The sequence below is a fragment of the Cricetulus griseus genome, assembly GCF_003668045.3.
Source record: "Cricetulus griseus strain 17A/GY chromosome 1 unlocalized genomic scaffold, alternate assembly CriGri-PICRH-1.0 chr1_0, whole genome shotgun sequence".
NCBI lineage: Eukaryota > Metazoa > Chordata > Mammalia > Rodentia > Cricetidae > Cricetulus > Cricetulus griseus.
In genome coordinates, this window is record NW_023276806.1 from 248,282,609 (window position 1) to 248,300,065 (window position 17,457).

General features: G+C 56.4%; 1 protein-coding gene across 1 annotated transcript; it reads right to left on the reverse strand.

The window, feature by feature from the left end:
- Positions 1–6,556: 6,556 nt before the first annotated feature.
- Positions 6,557–16,392, reverse strand: Iqcn (IQ motif containing N). The gene is made up of 3 exons (XM_035451243.1): positions 13,946–16,392; positions 12,962–13,906; positions 6,557–7,522 (listed from the first exon to the last, which is right to left on the reverse strand). Exons 1-3 carry the CDS (start codon positions 16,373–16,375, stop codon positions 6,557–6,559), a joined length of 4,341 nt encoding a protein of 1,446 aa, XP_035307134.1. The 5' UTR covers positions 16,376–16,392.
- Between the last annotated feature and the right edge of the window lie 1,065 nt (positions 16,393–17,457).

Genomic DNA, 17,457 nt, shown 5'->3' on the forward strand with positions numbered 1-17,457 from the left:
GGGACCAATCAAGGCACCTCAAGCTTCTAGGAAAGCTATTCTTCTTTGCTGTGCTGCTCCAGGCAGTTAATGACCTTCTCTGGTCAAATTTTACCCATAAGTTAGAGCTGCAGTCAGGTGGGAAGCCCAGGGAGCTGTGGCCTAAGAGGGACAGTGGCTTGGGCATGGGGGAACTCGAGGCCACTCTGGTCTGTGACTCTGAGGCAAGTTAATATTTCACCCTACCCTCCCACAGACTGGCCAAGAAGCCTCCCACCACCTACTCCAGGGGTCACCAAAGCATGATGGGAGTAGGGGGTGGTGTTCAATATGCTGACAAAGGTCGTCACCCTCAGTGAAAGAACAGATCCTGTGTCACCCTCTGCTCAAGACTCCAGTGGAATCTTGGAAAAGCTGGCTGTCTGGAGTGTCCCCAGCCACAAGCCTGAGCCACTGCAGCAGGGGAAGGAGCAGGGTGTGTAGAGAGAAGTTGAAGCATCCAGCGTCCTCTGCCGACGTGTGTGTGTGTGTGTGTGTGTGTGTGTGTGTGTGTGTGTGTGTGTGTGCGCACGCGCGCGCGCGTGTGTGCATGTGAGTGTCAGCAGCACCTCCAGCCACAAGAAAGCTCTGAGGCTTGCTAGGAAATTCCTTCTACCTCCACAGATGGAAGCTCCCTTCTTCCCTTAACATCCACTTAGGCCTTTGTGCTCTTCCGTGATAAACAAGTCCATGCCTCTCCTGTCACAGGGCCTCTGCTCATACTGTGTGGGCTTTTTACAGCGATTCAAGTTTGTGTCTTTCACCAGACGGCTTCCCATTACCTCCTTAGAGAGTGGCCTCTGTCCTGCCAGGACACTGGGTCTCACAAGCACCCTCCCTCCCGCCCCGTTCTCCAGCTGTCATGCCGCCCCCTCCCGCCCCGAGCAGACACTGTGTCACTAGTGTGACTCAGGCATAAGGTGTATAGGTGCTCAGTTACTATTGGTGGCATGAATGCACGTCTCAGGGAGCCTCTATGAATACGAAGGACTTTATTTATTTAGTTTATATTTATTTAATGTTATCTTTTATGTGTTTTGCCTGAATGTATGTCTGCATATCTGTCACCTGCAAGAGGTGGCCTCCTGACTGCAGAGGCCAAAAGGAGGTGTCAGATCCCGGGAACTGGAGTCACAGGTGGTTGAGAACTGCCATGTGAGTGCTGGGAATTGAGCCCAGGCTTCTCTTCAGCACCACCACCCCGCCCCGCTTTTCTCTTTTTTAAAGACAGTCTCATGTAGCCCAGGATGGCCTCAAACCCCCTATGTAGCCCAGGGTGGACTTGAACACCTGATCTTCCTGTTTGTACATCCCAAGTGCTGGAATGGCAGGCATGCTTCATCACCCTGGATTGACTTGATTTTTAAGTTGAGTACTAGATGTCTGGGCCGAACTGGCCCAAACTCCTGGGCTCAAGACATCCTCCTGCCACAAGTTTATCTCCAGGTTAATACAGTGAAGTCTTTTCCAGCAACTGTTTTTCCCAGGTGTTAGCCCCAACCCCACCCCATCTCTAGGCCTCTGAGAGTCAGGACTGTAGGTGGTCGGCAAACGGCAGCCGCTGGCTCACACTGCCCTAGAAGAGAAACACACATGGGTTAGCATTAAGCAGCACAGGGCTTTAACTGCAGGGGAGTGTCTAATGCAAAGGCTGCTGCCCCAGCGCTGACCCATCTCACCAAGGACACTGTATCCAGATTATGAAAAGCTGGCGCTTCCCGACTACAGCGTCTCACCGCAGTGAACACAGAGCCAATGAGCAAGACAGACACAAGCAGACACACAGCGATCACCACGCCCGGGTTCCTGTGTGATGTGGGGATCCACAGGCTGCCTATGTCTGGGGAGAGGAAGGGGGCTCAGCCCAGGCCAGAGCCACGCCCACACTGGGCGACTCTAGGCAGGGGCTCCACCCCTGAGCCACGCCCCCAGCCCCTCACTGGGGAATTCTAGGCAGGGGCTCCACCCTGAGGCACACTCCAGGGCCTATGTTGTTATTTTATAAATAAGTATACAATTTCATGTGGACTTTGCTTGTTTTTAATTAATTTATTTTTATTTTATGTGCATTGGTGTTTTGCCATGGGTGTCAAGGCCCCTGGACCTGAAATTACAGATAGTCGTGTGCGCTGCCATGTGGATACTAAGAATTGAACCCAGGACCTCTAGAAGAGCAGTCAGCGCTCCTAACCACTGAGCCATCTCTTCAGTCACTGTTTTTCTTTTTTTAAGCTGGGGCCCAACATGTGGCCCAGGTTGGTCTCAAACTTGAGGTAACCCTCTGGCCTCCTCCTCCTGGTTGGTGTTAGGGATACAGCACGGGCCACCACACAGCTATAACTAGATCACCAGGCGGTGGTGGCAGCACACATCTTTAATCCCAGCACTCAGAAGTTTAATCCAAACACTCTGTGAGTTCGAGGCCAGCCTGGTCTACAGAGCAAGTGCCAGGATAGGCTCTAAAGCTACACAGAGAAGCCCTGTCTCGAAAAACAAAAAGATAATACAACATAGCTGTGTCCTCAGGAGCCAGCACACACTAGCAAGTTAATAAGGGCACCAACAGTAGTGTAATTGGCTTGTGGACTGAAGCTGGCCCACACACTCCCAGGTCTGTGTCGTCCCCTGCTGACTGATTTCAGAACTGCAGCCAGGTTCCAGCCAACATTTCCCCCTCCCCCAGTCCTTACACTCACCCTGGCCAGGGCTGGACACAGTGGGTGATGCTTGCGGAACCAAGTTCGTGGACTGGGACACAGTGGTCAGCTCAGGATCTGGGGAGCCAGAGCTGGGGAGTGAGGCTGTTTCTGGCTTTGGGGAGGCTGAGCCTGGGTTTGTTCCTGTGGAGCTGGAATCTGAAGTGGGGGTCACTTCCAGAGTTGGGGAGGTGGGGGAAGGGGTTGGGGTCGTGTCTGGACTTGGGGTGGTGGGAGAAGGGGTTGGGGTCGTGTCTGGACTTGGGGTGGTGGGGGAAGGGGTTGGGGTCGTGTCTGGACTTGGGGTGGTGGGGGAAGGGGTTGGGGTCGTGTCTGGACTTGGGGTGGTGGGGGAAGGGGTTGGGGTCGTGTCTGGACTTGGGGTGGTGGGGGAAGGGGTTGGGGTCGTGTCTGGACTTGGGGTGGTGGGGGAAGGGGTTGGGGTCGTGTCTGGACTTGGGGTGGTGGGGGAAGGGGTTGGGGTCGTGTCTGGACTTGGGGTGGTGGGGAAGGGGTTGGGGTCGTGTCTGGACTTGGGGTGGGGGAAGGGGTTGGGGTCGTGTCTGGACTTGGGGTGGTGGGGGAAGGGGTTGGGGTCGTGTCTGGACTTGGGGTGGTGGGGGAAGGGGTTGGGGTCGTGTCTGGACTTGGGGTGGTGGGAGAAGGGGTTGGGGTCGTGTCTGGACTTGGGGTGGTGGGGGAAGGGGTTGGGGTCGTGTCTGGACTTGGGGTGGTGGGGAAGGGGTTGGGGTCGTGTCTGGACTTGGGGTGGTGGGGGAAGGGGTTGGGGTCGTGTCTGGACTTGGGGTGGTGGGGGAAGGGGTTGGGGTCGTGTCTGGACTTGGGGTGGTGGGGGAAGGGGTTGGGGTCGTGTCTGGACTTGGGGTGGTGGGGGAAGGGGTTGGGGTCGTGTCTGGACTTGGGGTGGTGGGGAAGGGGTTGGGGTCGTGTCTGGACTTGGGGTGGTGGGGAAGGGGTTGGGGTCGTGTCTGGACTTGGGGTGGTGGGGGAAGGGGTTGGGGTCGTGTCTGGACTTGGGGTGGTGGGGGAAGAAGGTGCATCTGTACTTTTGCTTTCCCTGAATACTGTAAAAGAAAAAAAAAAGATAGGGGTGTGTGTTTATGAAGCTTAAAGCAGGTGGCACTGCTCAGGGTTGGGTCTCCTCCCTGCCCAGCTCATCAAGGCCTTTCTTTCTTACCTGTGTCTGAAAAAGAGGGCTCTGAGCTGTGCTTGCAAGTGGTCTGGACACCTAAGGCAACCCTGGCCGACACTCTGATCTGGCTGCGGGGGTGCCACCTGTCACGGCTCAGGCACTATGGATGGCCTCCCACTTTACAGAAGAGGGAAGCTGAGTCTCAGGACGTTACAGCATTACTCAGCTCTGGTCCTCAGGGGCAGGTACCACCCCACCCAGAGGTTTCTAGAGACCTGAGAACTTCGGAGCCCTGATCTACAATAGGATTTGAACTCTGCCCCAACTGTGGGCTACATATTCTACCACTGAGCCACACCCCAGCCTCTGCCAATCCCAGGATTCAGTCTCTGACTCACACACTCACCATCCCGCCCCTCCAGGCTCCCTGGTTCATATGCCATCCCCAGCGGAGTTCAGAGGCTGTGGACATAGTTCCTGGTCTACCTCTTCCTATGATTTCCTTCCCAGATCCAGGTGTCTCCAACCAGGTGTGCAGGGCACAAGGTCACTCACCAGCCACTTTGCCCCTCCCACGTCCTTTCTGCCCAGGGGTGATTGCTCTGCTTCCTCCTAGCCTCACCCCACACAGCAGATATGAGGAAATACCATCTGGGTACAGGGAGGGTATGCTGAGCTGACCCCTCCCGCACCTCAGCCGCCCAGCACCTTCAGCAGAGACATCTAGGAAAGTTGAGTCCACACTGAGAAATCTCTGGGGAAGTGAAGTTGACTCAGGTACCAGAGTGGAGCCTCAAGTCAAACCAGAGCTTTGGAGTAAGTTAAGGTTCTGAGTGAATTAATGAAACAAGCACATTTTGACAGAAGAGGTGGCAAACACCAGCCCTACTAAGTACCTGGCACTGAGTAGGTCCTCATGATTGACTGGAAAGTTAAACAGAAAGGAGAGGAGAGGTGATTTTGGCAATATGCCTAGCATTAAACTTTCCCTTGGTCTCCAAGATGGGAGGCTGGCAGCTGCCAAGCCATGTCAATGGGCCCTAATAAGACTGTCCACAGGCTTTTAATCCCAGCACTTGGGAGGCAGAGACAGGCAGGGCAGATCTCTGTGAGTTCGAGGCCAACCTGATCTACAGAGCGAGTTCCAGGACAGCCTCCAAAGCTACACAGAAAAATCCTGTCTCCAAAAACAAACAAACAAAAAACTGTCCATAGGCTGGAGCCAGATGGGCTTCCAGGGACAAACGTGGGACTTTTGGAATGAAACTGTCATCTACAATAAACTCAGCTGTTTTCAGGAGTAGCTAGAAGGAATTAACTCACAAGTCACGAACTTCTAATGGGAGCCAGGATGGTGGCTCCATCCCTGCCCCTTCCCACGACCAGGGGGTGGGGTGGGGTCGTCACCACTTTCTGGATGGGACAGGGCTGTGCTTGGAGCCCCTGAAGTCAGGGAGGTCACTGGTCTCTGTGCCAGCTCAGGTGGCCCTAAAGTATTGATGTGTCTGGGAAGGACCCGGAGAGAAGGGTCTGAGTCCTGGTCCCCAGTCCCACTGTCTCCCGGAGCCACGCCATTTCCCTCGGCCAGCTTACCTGAGAATAGCAGCAGAAGGGCCAGGGCCAGCGCCAGCGGCAGCAGCCGGGAACCCGCCATTCCCGGACCGCCCTGGCTGCAGGTGTGCCGCAGGGTGGAGGCTCGCCCGCCCGTCCGCGCCCCCTGCCGGCGAGCGCTGGGTGCACAGGACGCTGAGTTCCCTTCCCACCCTCCCTCCGCTGGACCCCAGAGCCTCCTCAGTATCAGCCCGGCATGCTCCCTAAGCTTCTAAACGCTGCCCTCAAGACACACACCCGTCCCCAGACACTCTGGGACACCCCTTCTATGGCCGCCCCCAACCTGAGCGGTATACCCTTGTCTCTGGCTGCCAGGCTCCTCCAAGCATGCAGCTAGACTCTTCTAGCGTTTTCGGAAGGAAGTACTCTCCTGAGGAAGTTAAAGTGGGCTGGGCAGGACCAGGAAGGTTCTCACTTTTTTGTTGTTAATCTTTGTTTCTGAGATAGTCTCACCATGTAGCCCAGGCTGATTGAAAACTCTTGTTACGTCTCCTGACCCAGACACCAGTGTGTGTGCCACGACACCCAGCCAGACACAGGTGTGTGTCTGTGTGTGCACATGTGTGTATATGTGTGTGTGTGTGTTGTGTGTGTCTGTGTGTACGTGTATGTATGTATGCATGTATTGTGCTGTGTATGTGTTGTGTATGTAGATTTGTGTGTGCATGTGTGTGCTATGTGTATGTGTGTTGCATATGTGTGCTTATGTATGTGTGTGTACATGTATGTGTGTGTGCGCATGTACTCAGGGAGGTCAGGAGGTAAACTGTAGGAGTCACGGTTCCCCACCATGTGTGTTCCAACGATCAAACATACAGGCTTAGCAGCAAGCACCTTTACCAGCTGAGTCACATCAGATACCACGCTAGTGACCTGTGGCCCCTGGAAAATAAGGGTCCTTAACCCTGGCTACAGACTGCACGTGGGATGGAGCCACTGGAACTCATTGCCATTGCCATGGTCTAGAATTCCCCTTGTCCCTGAACTCAAGACATGTGGCCAGAGGCAGGCTGTAGTGCACTTTATTCACAAGACCCATGAGACCACACGGCCGCCTGTCTTGCCCACAGCCAGGGGCCTAGACACCAGGCCAGTGTAAAGAGTAAGCCCTTGAAGAACGGCGTGAAGTGTCCCTGGAGATGTTCCACGGGCTTCTTGTTCCCAACAGAACATCTGTGGTGAGGCAGCTTCGGGTATAATGTCCCCTCCATGTGGCCTGGACCATCTTGGCAGCAGACTGCTGCTGGCTGAGCTGGCGGCGGATCCTGTAGCCTTTCCAGGCTGCCTGGATGAGGGTGGCTGCTCTGTGCTGCTGGCTGAGCAGGGCACAGTGCTGGGATGATGAAGCCCAACGAGAACCAGACTGGCTTGAGACACCCTGGCCAAAGCCTTGTACCACCCGAGTAGACAGTGTGTGGCCACACACATGGCAGGTGCGTGGCTGGGACCCCACAAGCATCACGACACTGGGAGGACTCTCTACCCGGGGACCCAAGGACTGGCAGACACTGCAGACATCAGGCTGACAGGACAGGAAGCAGCGATGCTCAGAGGTGTTCCTGGTGTCAGAGCTTCCCTGGGCTCTGCCACTGTGCTCCCGCCATGTGGTAGGGAGCAAAAGCTGGTGGGCCCTGTCCCGGCGAATGCAGTAGCCGCGCCAAGCAGCCTGGATGACGGTGGTGGCCCTGAGAAGCCTTGCCAGGTTCCGTCGCACACGGTAGCCACGCCATGTAGCTTGGATGATGGTGGCCCACTGATGCCACACCTTCACTGTGCGGCGCACAAAATAACCACGTGCACATGCCTGGATGGTGATGACAGCCTGAACGACAACCTTCTCCATGGCGCGCACTGATACCAGCAACTCAGCTGAGGGCTTGTGGTCCAGCGCTGCCTCTGCCCCGGATGGGTCCCATGGCCTGTGGCCTCTGCTAGGACGCCATGTGGCTTGGGATGCCCCAGTACGTGCTGTGGCTCTGACCGATACGTTGGGGACTTTGGAATTCCTTGACTGGCCAGCAGCCAGGCCGGCATCCACAGGGCCCTGGGGTACAGTAGGGGGTGGGGATATCTGATTATGGCCAGTCTTAGGGTGTGTAAAAAGATGGGGTTTGTGGCCGTGGGGTGTAGTGTACACCTGGGAAACCCTACCAAAGCCAGTTTTGAGGTCTGTGGCATGATTGAGTTTCTGGCCATGGGGTGTGGTAGGGACCTGGGAACTCCCATCAAGGCTTCTTTTAGGCATCGTGACATGTTGAAGTCTGTGGCCATAGAGCATGGTGGGGACTCTTCGGGGACCCTCATCCAAACTAGTTTTAGGGACTGAGACATGCTGATGTTTGTGGCCGGGGCCGTGAGGTGCAGTGTGGATTCGGGAGCCTCCATCATAGCCGGTTTCAGGACCTAGTTGTGTGGTGAGGGACAGCACTGTTCTTGGCTGGCCAGTGTATCTGGTGTCGTGGACAGGCTCAACAAGAAGGGGTCTCTGGGAGCCGTTTGGTGATGACTCATAGGCCAGAGATAACCCTCGAACTCCTGAGGGTGCTGTCTGTCCCCTCCCACCTCCCAAGTGGATGGTGGGAGTGATGCCCACTGTGGGTGTCCCTGAGGACTGCTTGCGACTGTCCGTTGAGACCTGAGATAGCGGCTTCAGTGGACGACTGAAGGGCAGCAGTCTGTCCATGGAACCTTCTAGAAGTTCTGAGACAAGGCTGCCTTGAATGGAGCGGTAGGGCTTTTTAGCAGTGAGGAGCTCTTGATAGTTACTCTCGGTGTGGTTCTGAGGTTTTTCCTCCAACGCCAGAGACAGCTTGGCTGTTCCAGCAATGTCAGGACTCAGCTGTGGTGGCACTGTGACTGCACTGGAAGCTGGAGGTCGGCTTGAACTGCCAGCCACAGGGTCCTCCTGCAGGCTTGGAAACCCAGGAGCAGGGTGGAGGCTGGGGGCACTACCATTGCTTTCTGAGAATAAGGGCTGAACAGGAGTGATGCTATTGGCTGCAGGGTGTTCACCTAAACTTGGGGCTTGTACAAGCACAGGAGTGACACAACTGGCTTGGCTGGGAGCCTCCTCCACCAAGAAGGTCACTTTGTTTTTGAGAATATTTTTAACTGCTAGGGTCCCCTGTTCATCCTTCTCACCTCCCATGGCACTGAGACCTGTCCATGGGATGATCTTAAGGCCTTCAGACTTGACAGGGTCTATGCCAGACTCCAGTGTTGAGGACACTGTGTCATCCATTTGTCTTGGTTTCAACAAGGTGGGGTTATCAACACCAACAAGCTTTGTCAGCCCAGAGTCTTGGCTTAATTGTGAGGCACTTGGCAAAACTGAAACTGTGGGCAAGTGTTGTCGGTCCTGGGCCACTCTCTGGACTTCTGGGGCTGATGAGTGGGCATTAGCCAGGCTGCTTAAATGGGGTGCCAGGAAGGGGACCCGGGACCCCTTCCCAGACTGTGCTGCCTGATAGGGACGTGGACTGAGCCCTACCAGCATGGACCCTGGAGCCCCGCTACTTGCCACAGAACCCATAGGCATGCTAGGACCTGTCCCGCTGGCCACAAAACCTGGACGTGGGCCTGGGGAATGGGATCTTGGCAAGGATTCTACAGGTGGGCTCAGCTTCTTCTTACCCTCACCAGTCTCTTGAGGGTGACTGGGAGCCACCATGCTGGCCATAGAACCTAGAGGGAGGCTGAGGGCCTCGTCACGGGCCACAGGATCTTGGTGAGGGGCCATTGCTTCTGGAGATAGGTTCTGAGCCTTGACACACACCATGGACTCTGGGGGGACACTCTGAGCTACACCACCCACCTTGGGCTCTGAGGGGACCCTCTGGGCCACACTATCTACCATGGATTCTAGGGGGACACTCTTGGTCATGCTATCCACTATGGATTCTGGGAGGAAACTTGGGGCCACACCATCCACCATGGACTCTAGGTGGACACTCTGGGCCACGCCACCCACCACAAACTCTGAGGGGCTACTCTGGGCCACGCCATCCACCATGGACTTTGGGGAGACACTCTGGGCCACGCCACCCACCACAAACTCTGAGGGGCTACTCTGGGTCACGCCATCCACCATGGACTTTGGGGGGACACTCTTGGCCATGCCATCCACCACAGACTCTGGGGGGACACTCTGAGCCACGCCACCCACCACAAACTCTGAGGGGCTACTCTGGGCCACGCCATCCACCATGGACTTTGGGGAGACACTCTGGGCCACGCCACCCACCACAAACTCTGAGGGGCTACTCCGGGCCACACCATCCACCACGGACTCTGGGGGAACATTCTTTCCTATGCCCCTGATCACAGATCCTTGAGGAAGGTTGAGAGTCTCACTTTCAACCACAAGTTTGGGCACCAGTACCGAGGGCATTTTTCCATCTATAGAACCCTGAACCAAACCTCTACCCACAGAACCCACTGCTGCACCTGGAATGACCATACCTGCATATCGGCAACTGGGTGGGACCATGGTGGCCACAGAGAGGAGCTGGGGCTCTAATGTAACAGGAAGAGGGGCATAGGTCTGAGGGATGCTGGTGCCCAGCTGGTTTGGAAAGAACTCAGATGGGACCTGTATACTGGGTATCACAGCTGGGCATGGGCCCTGGCCTACACCTGTAGTCACAACAGCCTGTTCTTGAGTCCAGGGGACATCTGCTGGTAAGGTCCAGGCAGCCATGGGGGTTGGGTTAGGCCCCTGACACATGCTTAGGAACAGTCCAGTAGCCACAGGCCCCTGGGGTGTCCCTGGAACTACGCCCCTGAACCAATTCTGACATGGGACACTGGCCCCTAAGACCAGGCCGCCATCCTCTGCAGGTGCCATGGACTGAGCCACAGGACCTGGGGGCCCCCTGCTGACCTGTTTTGGCTCAGAGTGGACAGTGGGATCCCGAGGGCTGGACTGGGTCCCGGTACCTATCATGAATTTGTCCCCTGGGCTGCCGCAGACTCCTAGAGATGGCTGGCCTGTCCTGCTCATCACATCTGGGCAGGACCCACCTAGGGTGAGCATGGAGGGCTGGCTCTGCCGATAGTGTGAAGATGTACTGCTGTCCTCAGCAAGCTGCTGAGGGCCCAAAGCTGGCTTGCTGATGCCTCGCCCCACACCACACACCACAGTGGGTGGCAACAAGCTCAGAGCTCCCAAGGTGGCCACAGATGGCTGGGCAAGATTAGAGCATACCCTGGGAGCCAGAAGTGGGGAGGTCAGACTGGGGGGCACCCTGTTGGACAGGGACAGGGGCGCCTGGAGCACTCCAGGGACCACAGTGCTGGTTGTGGTTGGCTGGCTGAGGTTTGGGGATGTCCCGTTAGCCATAGATGCATGGGCCAGGGTTGGGGACATAACACCTACCACAAAAGGCTGGGCTAGGCTTGGAGACACGCTGGGGGGCACAGACGGCTGCACAAAGTTTGGGGTTACAAGTGTAGCCATGCAAGGTTGGGTGAAATTTGATGCCATGCTGTAGGGTACAAATGGTTGGAAAAAGTTAGGGGACGCCCCGGTGGCTACAGATGTCTGAACTGAGTCTGGGTGCCCTGAACCCTGTGTGGGCATGGAAGAGCAGCCAGGTGGCGGCCAGCTGTTCACAGGGGCTACATGGGTAGTGGCACATGGCTGGACCTGGCTAGAAGTTAACCCCGTGTTCACTGCCTGGTTGCTTAAGGCCAACACACTAGCACCAGGATTCTGGGTAAAGTTTGAGGGATCCCCAGAAGCAATATGTGGCTGGGTATAGACTGGGGACCCTCCATAGTACAGATATGGCTGACTAAAATCTGTAGGTAACCTATAATACATCAATGTTTCTGTCAGTGTTGGGGACATCCTGGTGTCCATGGATGGCTGGGCTAAAGTTGGGAGCACCCTAGTGGCCACAGATGGATGGGGCAGGCTTGGGGCCACCCCACTGTCCATGGATGGCTGGGCCAGGCTTGGCGACTCAGAACTGGTCCCTGCCGGCTGAGATGAGCTTGGACACAGTCCCTTGTCCTCTAATGGTTGGTGTGGGCATGGTGGTTCCTCACTGGTTTCAGGTGCCTGGCCAGGGCTTGGGGCTCCCTCATCAGCCAATACGTCCTGAGGTAGGGCAGAATCCAGCTGAGTGACCCCATTTGGCTGCAGGTCTCCAGCGTGGGCCTGACTCCTCCCATGCCAGGGTGCAGCCGTGTCCTCGGACAGTCCCTGCATGGGGTTCCCAGCGCTGTAGTCAGACCCACTATCTGCACTATCTGAGTCCCAGTGGACATTCACAGACAGGCTGGTGCTATGAAAGAAGACGGAGTCAAGCTCCAGGGGCGGCTGTTGGACCTGGGGGTCTGTGCTCTGAGAACCAGCCGACCATTGTGTTCCCAGCTGCCCCTGCGGCCTGTGCCTTGTCTTCCTGGACTCTTTCAACACTGGCTGGGAGTCCTCCTGCAAGTCCTTGCAACCTCCCAGAGCCTCTGAAGGCGTCAGGCTGGATCGTGTGGAGAGACAGGCTGAGGTGCCACTCTGCAGGGAACTGTGAGAACCAGCGCTGCTCTGGCAGTGGGTATCTGAACCCCTGGGATAGCGCTTGGCTAACACGATCTGTGGGTGCTGTGGGAATGTGGCTAGTAACTCATCCAGAAGGGACATGTGGCGGCCAGTGGCCTGACCCCAGGGACAGGATGGGGACAAGGACACTTGGGGACGTCTCTCCTGTTTTGGGGTGGACATGAGGGAACCTTTTTGCAACTTGGGAGTTAGGTACATTGGTGATGACTTGTCGTCACGCTGTTCATCTATAATGTCCCTCACTACGGTGACCATTTCCTTATCACCCAGCGGTGATACCAGTCTGTGACCCGATGGTAGGATCTGCCTAATTGTCTGCTTGGGCGATGGGCTGAGACTCTTGATTATGGAAGAGCAATGGCAACAGGGAGACATCTTGTGTACCCCCAGCTTCCCACACTGACACACATGGCCCTGGCAGGGGTTGGAGGACTGCCGGGACATGGGGTACCTCCCCCCACCCATGCCACTTGAATGCTTTCTGGCTGCCATGTTGCCCTCTCGGTATGACGCCCAGGGGTAGGACACCCTGCTGGCCACTGGTGGCTGGTGGGAGCTTGGGGCTGTGCTACTAGTCACTGGTGGCTGGTTACTGCTTGGGCCTGCACCATTGGTGACAAGTGGCTGCCACGGACAAGGACATGGCTGTTGGGAAGGTCTCTTGGGGACATGGGGACCCTCACCACATGCCATGGGGTCAAGATCCAATGGTCTCAGATACAGACCAGAACAGAGTCCTGTACCCCTCTCCCAGGACAGTGTGGGTACTGTGATTAGGGGACACTTGTAAGTGCTGGTGACCATCCCTCCAGAAAAGGAGCCTATGGGGGACTGTGGCAAGCAGGGTGACCCCTCCAAGGTGTCCCCATCCCCTTTCCCCCACAGGATCCCATCGGGCAAGCCCTTCCATGGTGGCCTGACCTTGCTACACCGTGCTCTTACGGGGCCCAGTGCAGGTCCCCATGCCAGCGACAGGCTCCCGCTGCAAGTCACCTCCATTGGGGTAGGCGCCGTGGTCATCCGGCTTCCCACCGTTTTCGAGGTGGCTTTGGGGAGGAAGGCGCCTGTCCTCTGGGCCATCTGGGCCAAGGACTGAGTGAAAACAGCACCCAGCTCTCCCTGGCACAGCGCCTGGCTGAGCGTGGCCCTCTCATCTTCTGTCAAGGCCTTGCACAGGACCTCAGCCAGCTTGCCCTGTGTGGCCTTGCTGAGTTCTGGACGCAGCTCACCACGGGACAGGGCTCGGGACAGGTAGATGCCCAGCTCACCCCATGACAGTGCCTTCATCAATGCCATTCCCAGCATGCCTTGAGGCAGGGCCTTGACCACAGAGGGGCCCAAGACTTCCCGGGACAGAGCCTGGCTGAGCGCTGTCCTTACTTCCCCTTGAGAAAGTGTCTTGGCCAGGAGTGTCCGCAGCTCCTCAGGGGAGCCCAGCATGGTCACCAGGTCTGCACACAGGGATGCAATGGATGCCGCGAGGTCTTCATGGCAGGACACTGCCTGGCTTGGCATAGGGGGAGGAGGTGGGGTTCGCGCCCGTCCAATGTCACCCCAGGATTCTGTATTGCACACAGAGTGTCCAGAGGGAGTCAGTAGGGGTACCAGCATGCTTTGGGTATCTGTGGCCATTGAGCGTGGGTTCTGCGTGGCCTTGTTTTGTGCATGGCTATGGAGCTGGGGCTGGGTCACACTTCTGTCATCTGGCTTGGCACGGGGTCCAGTATTAAATGTCCCAAAATGTTGCCAGAACTGGACAGACGCCTTGGGTGTGCTCAGGAGTGGCTGCGACTGGGTCTTGCTACTGAGGTCAGTGGCAAGGTGAGCAGTCAAGAGGCACTTGGCCGTTTCGGGCGCCAGCTGGGCCTGAGACTGGGCCTTTGCCAGCCCCACAGGTAGATGGGCCTGTGATGGAGCCTTGGCCAGACACGTGATGAGCTGGGCCAGGGATGGAGCCTTGCTGAGTTTAGTGGGTGAACAGACCTGGCTCGTGACCTTGGTGGTTTTAGTGTTCGTGGTCTTTGTATGTTCAGCAGGTGGACGCAACTGCAGTGAGCTTTTCATCAGGTGAGAAGCCGTGTGGTGCTGGGAACTGGAGGTGAAGGGACACATGTTCGGGTATCCTTCAGGAGGGACGAAGGTCATCCCCAGGGAGCGTGCCTGTGAGGAGGTTGTGGCTGGACATGGCGTGGCAAGATGAGCTTGAGGCACAGACCTGGTTTGTTCACCAGCAGGTTGGAGCTGGGATGTGAGTGACATCAGGTGTGCAGCCAGTGGTGAGGAGGGCAGGGTGGCAGAGGAACCTACAGGTGGACGTCGTCCCTCGGATAGGCCGGTGACCAGCCTGGATGATGTGTGAGACTGCAACAGCGATTTAGAGAGGGGTGAGGGTGGCGGGGGTCGGGGGTGGCCGGGGGGTGGCCGGGCTCGGGAGGAGGCCTTGGTCAGGGGGACAGCCAGCTGGGCCTGGGACAGGGACACTATCACCTCTTCAGGCATGTACACCCTGGAGTGAACCTTCACAACTTCTGCCCTCTGCTGGATCTGAGTCAAGGGCTTACTCCTGTCTTCAGTCACTTTTGTCCAAGATAGAGCCCTGGTTACAATGGCCGCAGTAGTTTTGGGAGCTACTTCCTTCTTGGTGGCCCTTGGGGGCCCAGGCTTCATCTTTTCTCCTTCCAATGGAGACTTGGCTGGGGGTTTAGGAATCACAGTGTCTGGATGTCCATGGGGTCCACACCTGCCCTTCCCCTCGGCCAAGTAGGATTGAGAGGCCACCTTGATCACTGCGGTGGTGTGCTTGGTGCTCACGGTGACCTTGGTCTTTGGGCTGTTCAGGTGGACCTGGGATGGGGTATTGGGAATGCTAGCAACCGCCTGAGTTTGGGGTGAACTCCTGGGACTTGAGACTGACACTGTAGGGACCAGACACAGAGTCCTGAGCACAGCAGCCACAGAGCGTATCTGAGCTGGGGTTTTGGTTATCATAGCTGCCAGGCGAGTCTGAGGTGAGGGCTTGACTGTGGGGCTTGACTGGGAGAAGGTTTTGGATGAAGTAGGTGCTGTACATGTCTGAACTTGATTTCTGGTCACTGGACGCATCTGGGGTGAAGTCTTTGCCATCATGGGACCGTAGCCAGTCTGTAGAGGGCCCTTACTGACTGGAACCCCTGGGCGTGGTAAAGGTGAAGCCTTGGTTGTGGAGGTCACAGCATACCCTGGGGGCTGTGCTCTGGCCATGGGGGCCACAGATCGCACCTGTGGTGTGGTGCTAGAGGATGAATGATTGGGCCGCACATGAGCCAGGGGCCTGGTCACCAGAGAAGCTGGGCAGGTTGGTGATTGCATCTTCATGACTGTCACTGGGGACGTGGGACACGTCTGCAGTGTGCTTTTCGGAGCTGTGGTCACTGTGGCTGGGGGCTTAGGGGCAGAAGCTGCTGGACACACCTTAGCAGGGCTCTTGTTGACTGGATACATATGCGGTGGGGCCTTGGGGATATCTGCTTCAGTGTGGACCTGGGTCTTCAGGGATCCATGGATGGCCTGGCCATATCTCCCCAATGCTGCTGACTCTGGGACCCCTGATTTGATGGTCTTGGAAGCCACATTCTTGCTCTTCACGCTGTCACCTTCCAAGTGTCTGATGAGACAGGACTCCCTGACAGTCTTGGTCAACATGCAGGGCTGAATCTTGGGACCTGTGAGTCTGCCAGCCACAGACTGCTGTGGCAGGAGGCTACCCCTATGGACTCTGCTGGCACAGGGACCTGGGGCTGCTGTGGTGTGAAAAGGGACTAGGTTGTCGGAGGATGGGAACTGAGTCTCTTTGCTCACCATGATTGGCAGTTGGTCCTCTGGGGCATGAAAGCGAACCTGCTGTGGGGGATGGTAGGGGATGTCACCCTCCTCCTCCCTCTTAACTTTCTTTACAGTCAGCTTGTTGGAGCGCATCAGCCTGCGAGTGCTGAAGCGACGCCAGGCCTCCTGGATGGCCTTGGCTGCTGTCATCTGTGAGATAAGCTTCTGCCGCAGCCGGTAGCCCTTCCAGTTGGCTTGGATGACCGTGGCTGCCCGGGAGACCATCATGTCCATTTCATCCACCAGGATGTTCTTGAAGGCCTGGCTCTCCACCACAGCCCGCAGGCGGGGCACCTGCCGTGACGGTGGTGCTGCTGGATCATTGGGTGCACAGGAATCACACTGAGTCTGAGGATATGGCTGGGCCACTTTCTCTTGATGAATAGAGGTTGTCTGGGGCTGAGGGAGGCACGGTCCACTCGGTGACATGATGTTTGGGAACTGGAGTGGAGCTGCTGGCTGCATTGTTGCCATTCCTGAGCAGGGTGGCAGAGCCTGGGGTGGGTAATAGGATAGAGTTTGATGGGTAGAGGAGATGGACAGACAGAGAGACAGACAGGCACACAGATGAGGGCTGCATAGATGGGTGGATGGATGGAGAGCGGGCAGGGTGTGTGTGTGGAGGGGGTGGTAGAAGGATGGCTAGGTGGACAGCAGGTGAGTGGTGCTGACACACTGTGTGGGTGGATCACTGTGGGGAAGACTGAGAAGCACAATCTGCACATATATGTGGGTTTCCACAGGACAACAGGTGTAGAGAATGGGACAATACCCAGCGGCCCTTAGACCTATAACTTTGGCGCGCTGTGCCTGTTTGGCAGAGGCACTCCTCAGGGCAGGCCTAGCCATTCTCTTACCTTGGAGGGGCATAGAGTTGTTAAAGGAGCAGAAGAAGGTGTAATCCTGGAAGCCGGCCTATAAAGAAGAGGCTGTCCAGTTCTTCATTCCAAAATATGTGCACAGCAGCGCTCTGGTCTGGTTCTGTTAGAAATACCAATGGGAGGAAGAATATGGGCTCAGGCCTGGCAGGATGGAGTGGGGAGGACAGAGCAAGAAGGACCATAGCAGAGCAGGACAGGAGGCAGACTGGAGGGCACCCTACAGGAGTGACTCAGGGCCCTGGGACAAGACAAAAGACACTTTACAGGAAGGGGTTCCTGGGACGTACTTGGTAGTTAACACCTGCATTTATATAACAGGGATCACGAGGATCCCTAGGAATTAGGGGAGGCGAAGGGGTCCTTGTCTTTATTGTCTAGAAGGGTGAGAACAGAGCCACACATCGGGGACACACACACAGTACACCACACCATCCAGCAAGAAGAGCAGCCACAGCAGCAAGATGACTCAGTGTAGGAAGTGGCTGTGGCCAAGGTGGATGACCCAAGCTCAATCAAGCCCCTGAACCTGCAGAGTGGGGAGATAACCAATGCCTGCAAGTTATCTTCTGCCTTCTGCACGTGTACCTGGCACACACGCCCCATACACAATATGTCAATTTAAAAAATTAGGCCAGAGGCTGGAGAGATGACTCAGTGGTTAGCAGCACTTATGTA

Excerpts from the sequence above, each read along its gene's own strand:
- Iqcn (XM_035451243.1), bottom strand. The coding sequence starts at position 16,375 with ATGGCAACAATGCAGCCAGCAGCTCCACTCCAGTTCCCAAACATCATG. Across the intron at positions 13,907-13,945 it reads TGGCCAAGGCTCCATCACAG|GCCCAGCTGGCGCCCGAAAC; the intron begins GCCCATCTACCT and ends GCCCAGTCTCAG. Across the intron at positions 7,523-12,961 it reads TAAGAGCACGGTGTAGCAAG|GGCCCTGTGGATGCCGGCCT; the intron begins GTCAGGCCACCA and ends ACTGTACCCCAG.